At 46.0% G+C, this 18242-nt stretch overlaps 1 protein-coding gene across 1 annotated transcript in view; it reads right to left on the bottom strand.

Moving 5' to 3' along the window:
- The window catches only part of WNK1 (WNK lysine deficient protein kinase 1), a 395379-nt gene that overhangs the window by 167379 nt on the left and 209758 nt on the right, over nt 1-18242 (bottom strand). Inside the window, exons 15-16 of the mRNA XM_029597482.1 lie at nt 7831-7993; nt 6905-7021 (exon numbers count right to left, since the gene is read on the bottom strand). Coding sequence (XP_029453342.1) covers nt 6905-7021; nt 7831-7993 — 280 coding nt within the window. The remainder of the gene's footprint in view (nt 1-6904; nt 7022-7830; nt 7994-18242) is intronic.

Here is an 18242-nt window from a genome sequence, read left to right on the forward strand (position 1 = left end):
TCTCTGCTATTAGGTCTCCCATCATCTCACACCAAACCCCTTCAGATGGTCCAAAACACGGCTGCGAGAATATTAACTAACACACGGAGAAGAGACCACATATCACCAATCCTCAAAGATCTGCACTGGCTGCCAATCCATTACAGAATCATATATAAGTCCATAACCATTATTTACAAAGCTATACATCAACAGTCTCAGCTCACCCTTCAAATTCCTCTCAAAAAATTCACGTCCAAAAGACCAATCAGAGAGTCCTATAGAGAAACCCTACAAGTACCACCCTCCAAATCCATGAGGCACATAACCGCCAGAGACAGGGCTTTCTCCACTGCAGGACCAACACTGTGGAACTCCATCCCACCAGATTTGCGACAGGAACCCTGCCTTCCTACATTTAGGAAAAGACTTAAAACGTGGCTATTCATGAAAGCCTTTCCTGAACTAAACTGAACCTATTCCATTATTACCTATTCGCTCAGACTTTGCCTTAATCATAGTAATTAATATCCCTACCTCATAAGGGCAATTCTTCAACGCTATAAGCACATTGACTGGCATATTGTTAACTATATTTAAACCCCTGCTTCTTTTCTCTGATCCAAGTTATATTACTCCCTTGTTTTATTGTAACTGCATTCCTTAGCCTTCTCTTGTTTAATGTTTTTTTTTTACTACCATTACTATTATTTTATCATTACTTAGATCAATGTTATTTATTGCCTTTTGTTCCCTAGCTACTTGTTAATTGTAAACCGACATGATGCGATATTTATCGCGAATGCCGGTATAGAAAAACTTAAAATAAATAAATAATAAATAAATAGTAGGCTTTCGTTATAACAGGTTTGGCAGCATATGGAAGTTTCAATATCTGAGAGACATATGCTCTAAAAACTTCCATTGGGGAAATTGTATTTATCACGAGGAAATTCAGAAACCTCAGATTATGTGCCCTTAAACAGTTTTCAATATTCTCAAGTTTTTTATGAACCATTTCTCCTTGTAACAGATTTTGTTGTACTTTTTCAACTTCAATCATTCGTAATTCCAGAGCCTCAATTTTAACACTCTGTTGGAAAATCCCATTAGCATTTAGTAGGGCTTGATTTTTAGCTTACAAAGTCACTTTGGTAAGGGCAATAATAGAGGTGTCCAATGATTTTTTATCGCTGTCCAGATTGTGGTTAAGGATATCTCTGAAGGAGTTTGTATGATGACTGCTAAACCAGGCACTCCTTGACTATCACCACCTCCTCCCATTATAGTGTCTGTCCCATTCTCAGTGCCTGATGATCTCAAAGAGTCCAGCAAGCCCAGTCCCCCTCTTCTTCTCTCCCCATGGGACTGTACCTGGGTGTTGACTTCATTCACACAAATATCCTGTGAGGTTGCTCTCTGTAGTGCCTTGGCTTCTCTTCCCCGGACATCTTCCAGAGGAGCCGTGGTCACCAGCTGCTCTCCAACTCCTTCTTGGCCCGGTGGGACCGCTTGCTTGGAAAGCCAGGGCTCAGCGAAACACCTAGGGTCAAAGGGGTCGGCGCATGCCCTGCAACCATCCCCTCAGCGACCAGCTCACTCAGCGTCTTAAGTGCTGCCACCACAAAGAAGCTCCCGATACGAGGCTGGGTAGTGTCTTACGGAGAGGAGCTCACCCCTGATCCCCTCACTCTTGCCTCTTTGTGTGAGGCATTGTCATCTTAGGAAATCGTAAGGAGGAAATCAATTTGGGAGCCCTCCAATGGCATGTCTCCTCAGGCGGCCATCTTAGCAGAGCCTCCTCAACTCCAAGTCTATTTTTGTTAAAGGAGACAGAGCTGGGTGGACGGCCTGTGGGCTGCGGTGCAGTCTAAATAAAAGGCGCGAGCACGTTGGCAGTCCAAGGTATGCACAGCCTGCTCGCCTGGATGAGAGTTTGGTCTTGGGGAACAAGGTGGGCAACACGGACTGATTCAGGTGAAAATCAGTCACCACCTTAGGCAGGAACTTAGGGTGAGTGCGCAGCCCCACCCTGTCGTGGAAGAACCTTGTTTAAGGTTTAAGGCGGATAGGTCACTAGGGCCTGCAGCTCACTGACTCTGCAAGCAGAAGTAATCGCTACTAGGAAGACCTTCTAGGTGAGGTGTGAACTCGCAAGAGCACAGGGGCTCAAATGGAGGTTGTATGAGCCACGCCAGCACTATGTTGAGGTCCCAGGCCACATCAGGAGGACATAGAGGAGGCTTCAGTTGAAGTAAGCCCCTCATGAAGTGCCCCCTCTAAGGGCTGCAGGGAGACTGGAGTGTCGCCCACTCCCTGGAGGAAGGTGCTGATGGCACTCAGATGCACCCGGATTGAGGAAGTCTGAAGACCAGACTCCGAAAGGCATCAGAGGTAGTCCAAAAGCTTAGGAGTGGGGCAAATGAAAGGGTCAAGACCCTCCTCTGTGCACCAGGACAAGAATCTCTTCCACTTTGCTCGGTAAGTCTTCCGCGTGGAAGGCTTACACGAAGCTACCAGGACTTGCGAGACGACATCCGAAAGGTCGAGGGACTGCTGTATTGGCCTTTCAACATCCAGGCTGTTCGGGACAACGACCAGAGGTTCGGGTGAAATAGCTTGCCCAGATCCTGCGTGATGAGATCGGGCAAGGTGCCCAAGCAAATGGGATCCTGGACAGAGAGGTTGCGGCGTATCGGAAACCAGACCTGATGCGGCCAATGCGGGGCTATGAGGATCATGGAGCCTCTGCCTGTTGTAGCTTCACGAGAGTCTTGTCTATTAGTGGAATCAGAGCGTATGCATTCAGGAGACCAGCATTCCAGGAGTGGGCAAAGGCATCCACGGCTGGTCTCTGTCCTTCCCTGTGCAGGGAGCAGAAGCGGTCCACCTTGTGGTTCTGCAAGGACGCAAAGAGATCCACGTCCGGTTGACCCCCACCGGCGGAAGATCATGTCCGCCACAGATGGCGTTTAGGGACCAATTGTGGGGGTGGAATGTCCAACTGAGGTGGTCTACCACCACATTCTCGGTCCCTGCCAGGTAAATGGCCTGCAAAAGCATGGGACGTGACAGGGCCCTGGCCCAAATCTGCGCTGCCTCTTGGTAGAGAGCCTGTGCACCCCCTGTTTGTTCACGTACCACATGGCCACTTGGTTGTCTGTCTAGATCAAGACAACCTTGCTGGACAGGCAGTCCTGGACTGCGTAGAGTGCATACCGCATCGCATGGAGTTCCAGGAAATTTATCTGGCAGCTGGCTTCGGCTTTCGACCACATCCCTTGCATGTGGAGGCCGTTGACATGGCCCGCCCGCCCCCCCCCCCCCCAAGCCTAGGTTGGAGGCATCAGTGGTCAAGATCACCTGAGCAGCCAGGGGCTGAAAAGGAAGTTCCTTGCTCAGGTTAGATTCCGGCGCCCACCAGGCGAGGGAGGGCTGGAGTATTTCGGTTATCCGGACCAGTGCAGAGAGTTCTTGAGAAGCTTGGTGCCACTGACACTGCATGACCACTGGGGTGACGTGCACCAATGATACCATGTGACGCAGCAACTTCAGGAGCAAGCAGGCTGAGGCCATCCGCCGGTGACGGGTGGACCTGGCCAGCCTGGCTACTCGTTCGCTGGGAAAGAATGCCTAGGCTACCATGGTGTCCAGATCCGCCCCAATGAAGTTGAGTTGCTGGGACGGAATTAGCTGGGATTTCTGCTAGTTTACGAGGAACCTCAGTGATTGGAGGAGGCTCAATGTCACGTGCAGGGACTGAAGGGCTCCCCACCTTTGAAGAACTCTTGATGAGCCAATCTGCCAGATATGGGAACACATGCACCCCGTTCTGGCACAAATGTGCTCCCACCTATGCCAGGCACTTTGTGAAGACCCAGGGTGCGGAGGCTAGTTCGAAGGGGAGAACCCTGTATTGGAAGTGTCTGTGGCCTACTTCGAAGCGCAGATATTTGAGATGAGGTGAAAAAATGGCAATGTGTATGTAGGTGTCCTGTAGATTCAGAGAGCAGAGCCATTCCCCTTGATGCAGAAGTGGTAGTAGGGTAACCAAGGATACCATTTTGAACCGCTCTCTGCGGAGGAACCTATTTAAGGCCCAGAGATCGAGAATGGGACGGAGGCCACCTGTTCTCTTTGGAATGAAAAAATACCGGGAGTAGAACCCTTGTCCCCACTGAGCCCCGGAAACCGATTCCATGCCTCTGGACCGTAGCAGGAGCAAGAGTTCTATCTCGAGGGTCGGTGCGTGTTCTACGAGGCTCTACACCGGAGAGGGTGGGAAGTCTGGAGAACACAGAAAATTCAGGCAGTAACCCAGAGCTACAATAGACAATACCCATCTGTTGGTAATTGGGGACCAGTTTTTCATGAATAGGCAGAGACAACCCCCCACAGGTGGGTCGGACGGTGCAGGCAAAGGGGATAGGTTTCTGCTCTCTGTGTGCCAGTCAAAAGCCAGCTGCAGGGCTAGGCTGGGGGGCTGGCTGAGCCCTAGGCACTCTTTGTTGGCAAGGGTGGCCTCTTTGGGAGGACCGAGCTGTATGAGCACGGGAGGCTGGAGGATAGTATCTCCGTTACCTGTAAAACTGCTTTCTGGTATTCCTTTGTGGCCCTTTATGGGTTGCCAAAGAGGGATCAGAGGTGGTAGTAGACAAGTAACATAGGGTTTCATGATGGTCCCTGAGTTGGGCCACTGTGTCCCAGATTCTGTCCCCAAACAGGTTCTCTCTTGTACAGGGGACGTCAGCCAGTTTGTCGAACTTCTGTGCAAAGGTCAGAGGCTTTTAGCCAGACCCAGTGTCTGGGCTTCCAGTCCTTTCTGGAGGATGGATTCTAGGCCCTCCTGAAATTGTGATAGGATCTCTGAATTCCTGGACCTGTTTCCAGAGGTTCCGGTTGTACTGGTTCATGTACAACTGGTATGCCGCTATGCGAGCAATAAGCATGGATCCATGGAAAACCCTTTGACACAGAGTGTCTAAGACTCTATGGTCCTATCTTGGAGGGGCGGAGGAGTGAAGGTGGGTCCTCTTGGCCTTTTTCTGGGTTGATTAGATTACCATTGACTGGTGTGGGCAACTGGCTCTTTTGAAAACCTAGGGCCTGTTGTACTAAATTTGCGGCATCCATCTTTCTATTGACCGGAGCCACAGGACCTGGGTGGTCCCAGAGCCGATGAAGGAGGTCCAGGAGAACCTCATGCACCGGACTGCAATCACCTCCTTAGGAGCATCCACAAATTGAAGGACCTCCAACATCTTGTGGCAGGCATCCTCTTCGGTTAAAAGTTAGAAGGGAATGGTCTCCACCATCGCTTGGACAAAACTCGCGAAAGATAGGTCCTCCGGAGGGGAGCGCCATCTCTCATTTAGCGAAGAAGGCTCTGACAGAAGGTCCTCCGAGGAATGCTCAGAGGAGGTGTCTTCCCATGGGTCATAAGGGGCTTCCTCCTCACCAGTAAACTGTCTGGGTCGAGGAGAGGCCAAAACCCAGGGTACGGGGCGCAGGCACCAATGGTTGATGAAGTGGAAGAGATACCAGTGGCACCGGTATTGGCAGTACCGCCCGTGGAGATGGGCGAGGAGCCGCATCCTCCTCCTCCAAGAAACCCGGAATCAAGTCAGGGGGAGGAGGTGGTGGACAGGGCACCAGGGGGCCCGCTGGCATGGGCTGCGTCAGTAAAGCACCGAGCAGCACATCCAGTCTTTCCAGCAAAGGCGCTAACATGGAGGGCGCCTGTTCCGATGCCTGTAGGGGGGCCAGCGTCTGTGGCTGCTGGAGACCCCGAAGGGCATTTAGCACTGCCTGTTGAACCATGTGGTCCAACTACTCTCTGAATGAGGGTGTGGACAAGACCAATCCTAGAGCAGAAGGCAGGCTGGGAGTCACTGGAACATCCACAGGGTTCCGTGGAGGCTCTGTGCGGAACACCCTGGGCTCCTGGGTCTGGAGGAGGACAGGGCCTCCTCTCCTCGGGGCCTCTTCAAAGGGGGTTTGGCAGAGGCTGATGCTGCTCCAGTGTTGGAGCCGGCACCAGACAATGACGACCGTCAGTGTCGATGTCGATGCTTCCCACAGTGTTCGGCCCGGTTCTTCTCCAGCGCTGAGGAAGATTATGGAGATGTCTTCAAATGTCCCGATGCCAGTGAGGAACGATCTCCCGCACCCTGATCATTGTAAGCAAAGGTCCCGTGTCAGATTGATCCCCCCGACTCATACTCATTACCGGAGTCGATTGCTTGAAACCAAACAAGTGCTCCGCTCCATCTTGTCCAGGTGGCGCGCCAGCCTTTGGGGGGTCATCTGAGCACAGCTGGGACACCGGACGTCATGGGAAGGTCCAAGACACAGGACACAGACGTCGTGCGGGTCCGTGATGGACATAGTCCGCGGGCTCTCAGGGCACTTCCTAAAACTGGTCAAAACTGAAAAAAGGGCAGCCTGTGGTCTATAGCAGACTGCCACTGCGAGGTAGATGCTCAGGATCAGGTTGCAACGCCGCGAAAAAATACCTACCGGAAGCCAGAGGATAGACTCACGATGGGGGACCCCAAGACGGGGAAAAACTGACGAAAACAACGTAGAGTTATTCCGTGAGGAAAAGTTTTTAAAACAGAGCTCCACAAACCGCGAGGCAACAGCTCCGCAGAAAAAAGGAGACCAAAGGGGGACCCCGTGTGGCCACGGGGTTGGTGGCATGCAGGGCATTCTCAGTGTGCCAGTCAAAGTTCTAGAAACTTTGACAAAAGTGTTCTGTGACAGGGCTCCATCTGATGAGGTCACCCATCTGAGAGGACTACCATCCTGCTTTTGTCCTGGGAGAATCACTTATTTCAAAGTTTAAAGCACCCAAACTGTCTGGGCCATCCTTAATTCGTTTAAGCATTTACATTTTAAGAGATCAATATGAGGGGGAACTCACCATGATAGATGCAATCTCCTCTGGGTTGTCTCCATCTAGGTCAAATTTGAAAGTAACCATTTTGCGATTGTGCGTCTCCAACTGACATTCCACCACCCTGTCTCCTTTGTTTGAAACCTAAAAATATTAATAAATACAGTCTGTTGTTGATTTCTAAGTAGCACCATATTATTACAGTCACTTGAAGACAAACTTAAGAACTTACTCTATCATCAAATTAAAATTTTAAGATTTCCCTTTTTCCACACCAGGGTCTCCTGCCCTGTCAGAAGCTGAGATGGTCATGGGCTTTCATTTGCATCTGTTACCAGGGATTTTTCTCTATCAATCCCCACCTTCCTATGGGTGGAAAGTTACTGGGCACCTAAAATTTGGCAGCTGGCACCTGCTGCTGGCCCAGGAGCTCTGCTGATAGAGCCACTGTTGCTGCCAGAACTGAAAATCGACTAAACAATATAACCAACCAAACAAAACAAAAACAAAGTACACCAAAAATACAAATAGCAAAGCTTTAAAAAAAAAAAAAAATCACAAAAAGAAAAGGAAACATACTGAAACACCCCCCCCCCCCCCCAAAAAAAAAAAAAAAAAGCAAAAGGGCAAAAAACAAAGTTCATAAAATAAACAAAAATACAGCATAAAAAAAAGTTACAAGGAAAAATAAATTGCCTGATTCCAAAAAATGGTGTCACTTGTGTGAGGATTAGAAGTCTCATCCAAAGTGCTGAGAATGCATCCACTGACATTGGGCAAGCAGGTGCTGGGGCGAGCAGAAACCAGGTACTCTAGCCATATTCAAAAGGTGACCAACTTCATATACATTTGCACCCTCTTCAAACATGTACAGTTTTTCATGAGAGAAGCAAGACAGATAAAATCTTTACTGAGTTAAACTTCTGAAATACAAAATAAAAGTAATAGCTCACATTAAGAATCCTGAGCTTTGGCCGTGTAGTTTTCTCATGACGAGAGCGACTTCGCACAGACTTTCGATAATGACGTTTCGTAGTCCTCCCTTCATGCCTACCACCTGGTACTGAGACACACTCATTGCCATCACTCATGCCTGATGCAACATCAGAATGGGCACTGAAACACAAATTCAATCTGTATCCACCATGGAACACAAAACCAGCACGCAATGAAACTTGGGCCTAGGAATAAGTGGGAAAAATAGTACTCTATTTCCTCACTATTCAGCAGTAAGAAGCAAATGTTTCAAAGACAAAATAGGGTGAGAGGCTAAAAGGTGATGAAGACTAAGGGTAAAGACACACAGATTGGGAGAAAAAGGTCAAATGGAAAGATTTGGACTTTGAAGCCAGAATGCAGAAAAGATGGAGTAAGAATTAAAGGCTAGAGGTATAATTTGAAAACAGAACAAGCATGAACAGAGACAGGTTGGGTATAGTGACTATGGGACAGACAGAAGATGGTGAAGAGAAAGAAGTAGGCTTAAGGAAGACCAGCTGCAGGAATTAAGTATGTGTGTTTGTGGTGACCTGGTGATGTTGGTGCTTGAGGTTTCTTAATCTGCACATAGATCTGTATTTCTCTAGTAAGACTTTTTTTCCCTTGCAATACTTAAACTGACAGGCAGGTACAACCTAACTCCTGCTGTACTCTAATTTTGGCATCTAGGACTGAAAAGGTTAACTTGCCATGTATCTCAAATTAGCGCTTGGAATACATATTGCCCTGGTTTTTACAAGGTGGTGAAATGTGGCAACATTCTGTCTTCTTATTAACCACGAAGCTGGTGCCTTGGGCTTTCATTGGTTGTACAGTACTAGCTTCAGAGTGGCCTAGCCCACAATTTGTCAGAAAATCTGTCTTAACCTGGAGTATAGAAGAACCAGATCTGTGTCTTAGTTGCACATACCCTTGTGAGGACAAACTCCTCTGAACTTCCCCAAGCGCTGGAATAAATACAGTGAAGAATGTCAGCATCTCTATAAAATCCTTATTTTACCTGTTGCTGTTCGCAAATTACATTTTTTTTTCTATTCACTGTTCTTGCTATTTGTCAAATGCTTTAGTTTGTTAGCTTTGTTCTATAACGAACTGACAATCCCAGCATTTTTTTTTATTCTATAGGTGCATTTCTAAGTATTGTGTGGGGTCTCAGTGTCCCTAGAAACCTACAGACAATAGCTTGCTGGTAGGGTACTTGGCTCAGAGGCAAGTGAGAACTCAAATGGTGGGTGGAAGGCTGCCAGAATAGGGGCACATGCACAGTGATTGGCAGGACCCTATCAGTATCCACAGGGTTAACTCTAAAGGTGTTACTAAGGCATTATGTGACAATGTTAAGAAAAAAAATTTTTCTTTCAATAAAATTTAACAAAACTGCACTGCACTAAGAGGGCATAAAAGTAAATAGATGAGGGAAGGAAAAGAAATGATGCAACAAGATCAGGAAAACAAAGCCAAGGAAACAAGAGAAGTTGCAGAATAAATTGCAGCCAAAGTCAAAAGGGTTGTCAAAATGATTTAATGTAATTTTTTTTTAGTGATTTTTCTACCAGTTTTTAAAAACATTTTCTTTAAATTATGCAAAAATTTTGAGGTTACATTTTTATAAATATTCAAAAGGCAAGGCTTCCTAAGAACACCTTATCGCTTGGTCATAAAAATATCAGTACATACCAGAAAATTGCTCAGATTGCATCTAATTACTTTCAATAGGGTACCAGGTATCAGAAAATAGAATATTGGAAGAAACTTAGATCCACTTATGTGCTTGGAGCAGACAGAAGCCCTTAGACAGTCCAAACTTTCTTTTGATTGGCAATGCCCAAATTAGTCCTAACAGCCACTTTTTAATTGGCTAGAAGACTGCATGTCCTATTATGCCCAGGCAGGACTGCATCTTGGGGGCCATGTCAAGGCTTACTCTGTTCAAGCCATGGCAGTGTTGGTGGCCCACTTGCAAGAAGTTCCCATGCAGGAGATCAAATGAAGCAGGCCCCACATGAAATGTTCAACTATAGGCTGCACAGAGATGGTGATATGCTCCAATTGCACTCAGAACTCTAATGGAGTTGGTCTTCAAGCCAGCTTCCGATAGAAGTAGAAGGTAATCAAGCAGTTTTTGGGTGGAACAGGAGACAGGATCTAGGACATTCTGCTCACACCAAATGGAAAACCTCCTCCCCTTCAGTCTATAGGACTTCCTAGTGGAAGGCTTTCTAGAAGCCACCAGGACCCGAGAAGCATCTTCTGAGAGATCGAGCAGTTGCAATACTAACCTCTCAACATCCAGGCATAAGTGATAGCACCTGGAGGTTGGGATGCTGCAACCTGCATCGATTCTGTAAGTCCCCAGACTGATCGGTTTATGGATGGACAACTCCCATAGGAGTGGAAACCAGATCTGTATTTGCCAATAAGGAACTTTTAGGATCAAAGTCCCTTCGTCCTTGTGAAGCTTCAAGAGAATCTTTGCTACCAGTGGAGCTGGAGGAAATGCATAGAGAAGACCCTCGCCCCATGCCAGGCAAGGGCATCTGACTGAGGCTGGTTTGCTGCATGTCCTATACAGGGAGCAGAACTGAGGAGCCTTAATGGAGAAGTCCATTAACTGCTATTAATCAAGTTGTCTTAGAGAATAGCCACTGCTATTAGTGGCATCAGTAGCTTAGGATCTACTTAGTGTTTGGGTATTTGCCAGGTGCTTGTGGCCTGGTTTGGCCACTGTTGAAAATAGGATGCTGGGCTTGATGGACCCTTGGTCTGACTCAGTATGCAATTTCTTATGTTCCTGTTCCAAGACGCTGTGAAGAGATCCACATCCAGGCTTCCCCAGAGGCAGAAGATCCGCCTGGCAATCCCTTGGTCCAGAGACCATTTTTGGGATCTGAACGAATGACTCAGTCTGTCCACTATCACATTCTCCCTTCTGCCCAGGAACATAGCCCTGAGCACCATCCCATGGGATAGAACCCATGACCATATCTGAACCACTTCCTGGCACAGGAGGTACGATACTGTACCTCCCTACTTGTCGACATAACACAACGGGCTATCGTTCCCTGTGTCATCGATGTTCCCTGTTTGCTGCTACCATGAAGCACAAACAGGTGATCAGACTTCTGAAGAAATTTAGTCATCTCCAAGTACCGCAGCAAATGATGCTAGACATCCAAGGAACGCAAAAGACTGTTCTCACTCTTATCTCTGTCCCTGTCCAATGTGGGCAGGGACATGGACTGATTTAAATAAAATTCGAACAACCTTTGATTTAAAAAAAAAAAAAAAAAAAAAAAAAAAAAAAGGGATAGTCCAAATCTTCACTGCTCTGAGTCATACACAGAAAAAGCTCCCAGCAAGAAAGAGCCTGCAGTTCAGAGAGCAGACGTAAACAGACTGCTACCAGAAAAACTGTCAAGATAAGTAGTTACAAGGAAAGAACACAGTGGCTGAAAGGTTGGATCTGCCAAGAACTCCAAGCCCAAATTAAGATCCCACAGAGACGTGTGTGGATGGGAAGACAGAGGCCTTCCTTTGACTCTCCCCCTATAACAAGCAAGAGCTGCAACTTGAACTTTCAGGGTGATAAAGGCCAAGCCCTTAAGCAAGCCATCCTGTAAGAATTCCAAAATCAAAGGAATATCCACCTTGAGAGATTGAGAACCTCATTTAGAATTCTAAGCCTCGAAAACTCTCCAAACTCTAATGTAGACTACAGAAGTAGAAAATTTCCCAGCCCGAAGTAAGGAATTATAGCCGACGAATAATCCCACTTCAACAACCAAGCCCTTTCAATGGCCAAACCGACCCGGATCCTCATGTAGAATGGGTCCCTGCTGCAATAGATTCTTCCGAGATGAAAGCCTAAGGGGGTCTGTCCACCGGTAGCCTCTAGAGATCAGCGTACAATGGGCTCAGAGCCCAATCCAGAGCCACTAAAAGGACACTGTTGGTTTGTCTTGCAATCTTCTGGACAATCCTGCCCATCAGAGGCCAGGGCAGAAACGCATACAGCAGGGTGCCACATGGCCACTCCTGACAAGAGCATCTATGCCCAGTGCTTTTGAGTCTAGTCTATGTCTGACAAAAGCACAGAACCTTCTCGTTGTTGAAAGTCACCAACAGGTCTAGGTCCAGTAGCCCACAGCAGGTCACAAGGAGCTGGAAGGCTTCGACTGCCAGCTCCCATTTCTCTGGGTCCAAGTTTCTGGATGACTGGTTGATTCGAGCCAAGAGTGTGGAAGAGAGTCTCTGCGCTTCTCGCAGAGTGGTTTTGTTGCTACAGGGCCTGGGCTGGGTGGTGAATCTGGCCAAGAGCAAATTGCAGCCATCTCAGATTTTGGAGTATCTTTGGTTTTGCTTTGATACGAGGCAGGGCAGAGTATTTCTGCTGGAGACTAGAGTCCAAAGGTTGATGGTATTGGCAGAAAGCTTCTCCTGCTGAGGAATTCAGCTCTGATATTGTCCTTTCTGCCAATGTGAGAAACTGATATGCCTAAAAGATGTTGCTCCGCCCATACCATGAGTGCATCTCTCTCTTTCGACACTCGCTGACTCTTGGTTCAACCCTGATGATTGATGCATTGTCGGACATTATCTGGATCACTTGAGCCTCTAGATACTCTGCGAGCGGCAAGCATGCTAACTAAACCACCCGAGCTTCCAATGTTGATGTTCCACTGCCAGCGACCTTGTACCATCAACTCCTGACAGTGAACCTCCCCCCCCCCCCCCCCCCCAGCTCAGGCGGCTTGCATCTGTCATGAGTACCAACCAATGCAGCATCTTCAGAGAAACTGCCTTCCCGAGAAATCCCCCTGTAACCACCAGTTTAACTGAGACTTCACATCCAATGTTAGGAGCAGCCTCACCGCATAATTCTGCAACTGCGGGTTCCATCGGGAAAGCAACATGTGTTGAAGAGATCGCATTATGTGTTCTTGCCCAGGGAACTACTTCCAATGCGGCAGCCAACAATTTCAGGACCTGCAGATAAGAACCACACGGTTGGGAGAGCAGTGTTCATCAGGGCTCGAACTTGACCCATCAACCTTTGGACTCTAGTCTCCAGCAGAAATACTCTGCCCTGCCTCATATCAAAGCAAAACCAATTATATTCCAAAGTCTGAGATGGCTGCAATTTGCTCTTGGCCAGATTCACCACCCAGCCCAGGCCCTGTAGCAACAAAACCACTCTGCGAGAAGTGCAGAGACTCTCTTCCACACTCTTGGCTCGAATCAACCAGTCATCCAGATAGGGTAAACCAGAGTTCCGTTTTTGCGTAGGGCCGCTTCTACCACCACCATGACCTTGGAAAAGGTCCTATGTGCCGTGGTCAGCCCGAACAGCAAGGCCTGAAACTGGTAATAACAATTCAGAATGGCAAATCGAAGAATAGATGTTCCTGACGAATGGGAATACGTAGATATGCCTCCGTCAGATCCAGAGATGTGAAGTATTCTCCTGCTTGTACTGCCATTATGATAGAGCGCATAGTTTTCATCCTGAAATGCGTGACTCGTAAATGGCTGTTGACGCCCTTGAGATCCAGTATGGGTCAAAGAGACCCTTCCTTCTTGGGCACAACAAAATTAATGAAATAACGGCCCGTACTTTGCCGCGATTCAGGAATGGGAATTGCTGCTTTCGGGTCCAACAGCCTTTGTAATGTAGCTTCCACTGCTACCCTCTTCTATGGAGAGTTGCATGGAGATATAAAGGCACCCAGAGGAATGAAGAAATTCCAGAGCATATCTGTCCCAAACCACTTCGAGGACCCATTGATCCAAAGTAATCTGGACCCACTTGTGATAAAAGTCTGTGATAAAAATGAGATAGGCACCCACCTATCTCCTGCACAAACAGGTGAGCCCGCAAATCTTCATTGAGAAGATCAAGGGGCTCCAATTCCAGAGCCCACATCCTTTTCATGCCTTTGGGGGCAAAAGGACAGATATATGAAAGACAGGCTCTTTGGGAAGAACTTCCCCTATAAGGCTGAAAACACCGGTAGTCTTGAAAGCGGCCACTTGCCTGAAAAGTCCAGGAAAATGGCTTCCTATCTTCTGGGTTTCCCCCATTTGCCATTTTCGCCAACTCACTGCCAAATAGAAGCAAACCCTTGAAGGGCAACTTAGTAAGATTGGACTTTGAAATACCTGCTGACCAGCTGCACAGCCACAGATGTTGTCTAGCCACTATAACAGAAGCAACACCTCTGGTGGCTGTGTGAATCAGGTCACAGCTCATATCCACTAAGGTGGCAGCCCCCAGTTCTAGCATAAGCCCGCTATCTGAAACTGTGCTGCCAGATTCCTGAGAAAGATGCAAAGTAGCTTGAGCTACCAGGACACAACAAGATGCAATTTGAAAGTTCACTGCCATCACCTGAAAGGCTTGCTTTAGGATAGTCAATTCTCCTATCCTGAGCATCCTTAAGAGCTGTACCTTCCTCTACTTTAATAATGGTGGTTCGCTTTATGACAGAACATTCCAAGGAACCCACCTTAGAGAAACACAACTGTTCTCTGGCCTATGGATCCAAGGGATAGAAACCCGCCAAAGTGCGCCCCCCTTTGAAGGACACCTCTGGTGAACTCCATTCCAGATCAATCAACTCCTGAATCGCATCCAGGAGGGGAAACACAAGGCCTTGCGTAGGGTGACTAAATTAGGGTCCTTCTGAATCAGCTCCAGCCACTGTGAGGGTCTTCAAAGTCAGAGATTTAGCTCTGCAACTCATCTCTATGAAAGAAATGGGTTCTATGTGGCTCCAAATCTGAGGGAATCTCCCCTTCCTGTGTCATCTTGATCCACATGCATTCTAGCCTTGTCAGGCTGCACCTTGCCACAGCGCTTGACCATGGCGTCAGGCACTGAAGAACTGAGCATATGGACCTAATCCAGTAAGTATAGTCGACTCAGATGACTGCCCCTGTAGAAATATCTGCAATCTCTGGAAGAATTCCACCCAGGAAAAGGACGATGGGTCCAAAGGTCCAAACTCGACACAGAGTTTCCCCTGAGTAGTTGGCCCACGGATCAACCGAAAGGGGAGGGGGACACAGTGTTGTGTCGCCCTTGGTCTCACTCCCCTCAAACTGAGGAGATGGACCATCGTTGGCAAAATCAGACGGAAGTAAATTCCCATGAGTATCCAGGCAGTGCCAACTCATGCTTAAAGAAAGCTCCGACTCTGATGTGGTATGCAGCACAAATAGATAAATGCCTAGACTTCTTTGCCACAGGCACCATGGTCGTAAGGTGCTCAGTCAGGTACAGGCACGTGCCCAGCTGGATGCACAAAAAGTGCTGTCAGGTACCCTTGCATAAAATTCACGCCTAAAATGGACGCACAAAAAACGTGCATCCAGATATATGCGTATAGTATGCTTGCCCAAACCAGATGTCAAAATTGGAAGCTCAAGGAACACCCAAGGTGTGTCTACAAAAGGCTAGGATGCCCAAATTTTGGGGGACACAGTCTGCAATGGACGCATAAATAGGGACGTGCAGGTGCGTACCAATGGAGCAGTGAAAAGCATGCAAAATCATCATGGCCTATCATACACCAAAAAGAAGAAACCTGAAAGTGGAGCCTAGCCAAACAGCTGCTCAACGCCGTGCCTGAACTACCTCCATGCCTCACAGAACTCCCCAAAGATGTGAGCAAGGCGGCCAAATGCTGAGAAAACAGACCCAGTAGGAAAACTCCTCATTCTCCTGTTTTTTTAATTTTATTTTTTTAATAATGTAAAAATCTTAACCTGAGCTCAGCCCTCCATGGCCGAGAGCAGAAACGGGTCCTGGCTATGGAAGGAGAGGACAAAATCCTTTACTGCCAAACTTCTCTCAGCCTGCAATGGCTAACTGAATTTAAGTCCATGCCACCCAAGGCTACTACACTAAGGCACTCTACTGAGAGAGGGACCGAACGGTATCACCTCAGGAGGCAAGTGATGCTATATAGACATCTGGTCTTCCTGATGTTTCCTTTTGCACTTTTCTTCTTTTTTATCTTTACTTTCTTACTTATAAGCAATCCCCCTTGAAAAATGGATGTCCATCATCTGGAGGAGGAGAGGAATAGCCTAGTGGTTAGAGCAGTGGGCTATGAACCAGGGGACCAGGGTTTGAATCCTGCTGTCGCTCCTTGTGACCTTGGGCAAGTCACTTTACCCTCCATTGCCTCAGGTATAAAACTTAGATTGTAAGCCCTCTGGGGATAGGGAAATACCCACAGTACCTGAATGTAAACAGATGTGATATCTCAGATCGAATGTCTGTATAAAAAAGTTAAAAAATAAATAAATCCTTCCTGGAGAAGGAGAAAACTGGTGGGCTGATGTCAGGGCATGGCTATATAACCATGACATCAGCTTTTGATCAGTCTCCATCTGCTGGCAGAGTTGCACAACCCACTCGTTGGGATTGACCTGCCAAAATGTAGAGAAATGCCCCTTTAAGTGGGTGTGTGCCTCTTGGTTTGAGGAGCAGCTTCTCAAGCGAAAAAGGGCATAATCTAGAGATGGTTAAAAACAAGATCTGTTGCTGATAAAATTACAAATCTAATTATCAGAGCACTTGTGAATCAAGTAAGAAGCAATTTTACTCTGACCACAAAGGAGGCTAAGGAACTTTTTTCGCATTGTGAATCAGTTCTTGCAAACTCTTTTCTTCAGTGATCAGGTGGCTCCCTTAGTAAACTACAATAATGCTTTTGCTAGCCATTATCAGGAGAAAATTTCTAAACTTTGATTTAAATTAGACTAACTCTTCCCATGTCCCTATGCTTAATGAAGAGGTAGGGTTTTTTTTTGTTTTTTTTTTTTTACATTTTTTGCTTTTTTGTTTAAAGAGCCTGCACAGACTCCCTTTAAAATACCACTATATATTTAAAGTGCTGGTTTAATTTTTAAACTTTAAAAGAGTGCACATTCTGAGTATCTGAAGAGCCAGTTTACTCATGTGCCCACCTGTTGCCTTTGATCACCTGAAGACCAACTGTTACAGACACCTGCTTTAACTAAAACAGCTATTACTATAAGGAAAAGGGCCTTCTAATTTGCTGTCCCTTTTCTCTGGAATCAGATTCCAAATACGTTATGCCTACAGGATAGCCTTTTGTCAATTTTGGAAAGATAAAGACTTTGTTATTCTACCACCTGATGTGATTTTTCTTAGAACTGAGAGAGTTTCAGTATCAGCCCATATTAATTTTATTTTTCTTCATTTGGTGATAAGATCTATGGATGCTTTACTGCTGTATTTTTTGTTTTATCTAAGGGTTTTACATGTTTTGTCTTATTTATTAATTATTTAAGGATACTTTATGTATCTGCAGGATCTCAATTAAATTCACTTTGACTTGCCTGAAATATAAATCAAATAAAACTCCTGATTTATGCATTTATCGTCTATTTATGTTTTACAGTGATCTGTTATTGATATGAATTGATTTTATTCTTTGATATAATTTTAACATTTTCTTTGTGGATTGTTAATGTGATTCTCTTTAAGCACTGAAAAATGTCAATAAATAAAATGATGAAAATAAAAGATTTCATATGAAATGTGTGCTATTTTGAGGCTGGTTCCTTTTTTTAATGGCATTTTGAAAAAATGTAGCAAGTTTACTTATGAATCACTATTCTAACATGAGAATTATAGATCATAAAAAACAAATGAGGTCCTCTTGTGTTATGATAAATTGTCTGTGCTTACACTGCAACTACTTGTCTCATTTTATATATATTTAAAGGCTTTTTGATGTTCGTGCATAACTTAAAAAAATTTTTTAATTAGGTTTTACAATGCACATAAGTAACATACATTTCCTTTTGCCAGATACAAAGTCATAACAGTTGAATGGCTTTAATATATACCACCATTATATTGGGTTCCATATATATAGGTCAAATATTTTATTTATTTGATTTATATTCACTTGAGTCATTTCAAAGCAGATTACATTCATGTATGTATTGTAGGTATTTCCCTATCCCCAGAGGTCTATTTACTATAAGTTTTCTCCCATTTTGCATCAATAGGAAAAATGCTTAGAAAATGGACTCCCAAGTTTGCACCTGGAAGATGAACTAACTTGCCCAAAGTTATAAAGAGCAGAAGTAGGATTTGAATCCTGGTCTCACTGGTTTGCAGCTTGCTGCTCTAACCACTAGGCTATTACGCCACACTAATAAAATCCAATATGGCAAGCTAATATTTCCTTACTATCCTCTCCCTGGAAAATGTCCCCATTTTAATCCTAATAAACAGGCAGATACAGTACAGTGCGGAGCGCACTGGTAGCCCGCGATTGGCCACCCGTTTGACGCGCTATTTTTACCCCTTATACAGTAAGGG

Source organism: Rhinatrema bivittatum, chromosome 4 (assembly GCF_901001135.1).
Source record: "Rhinatrema bivittatum chromosome 4, aRhiBiv1.1, whole genome shotgun sequence".
Lineage (NCBI taxonomy): Eukaryota > Metazoa > Chordata > Amphibia > Gymnophiona > Rhinatrematidae > Rhinatrema > Rhinatrema bivittatum.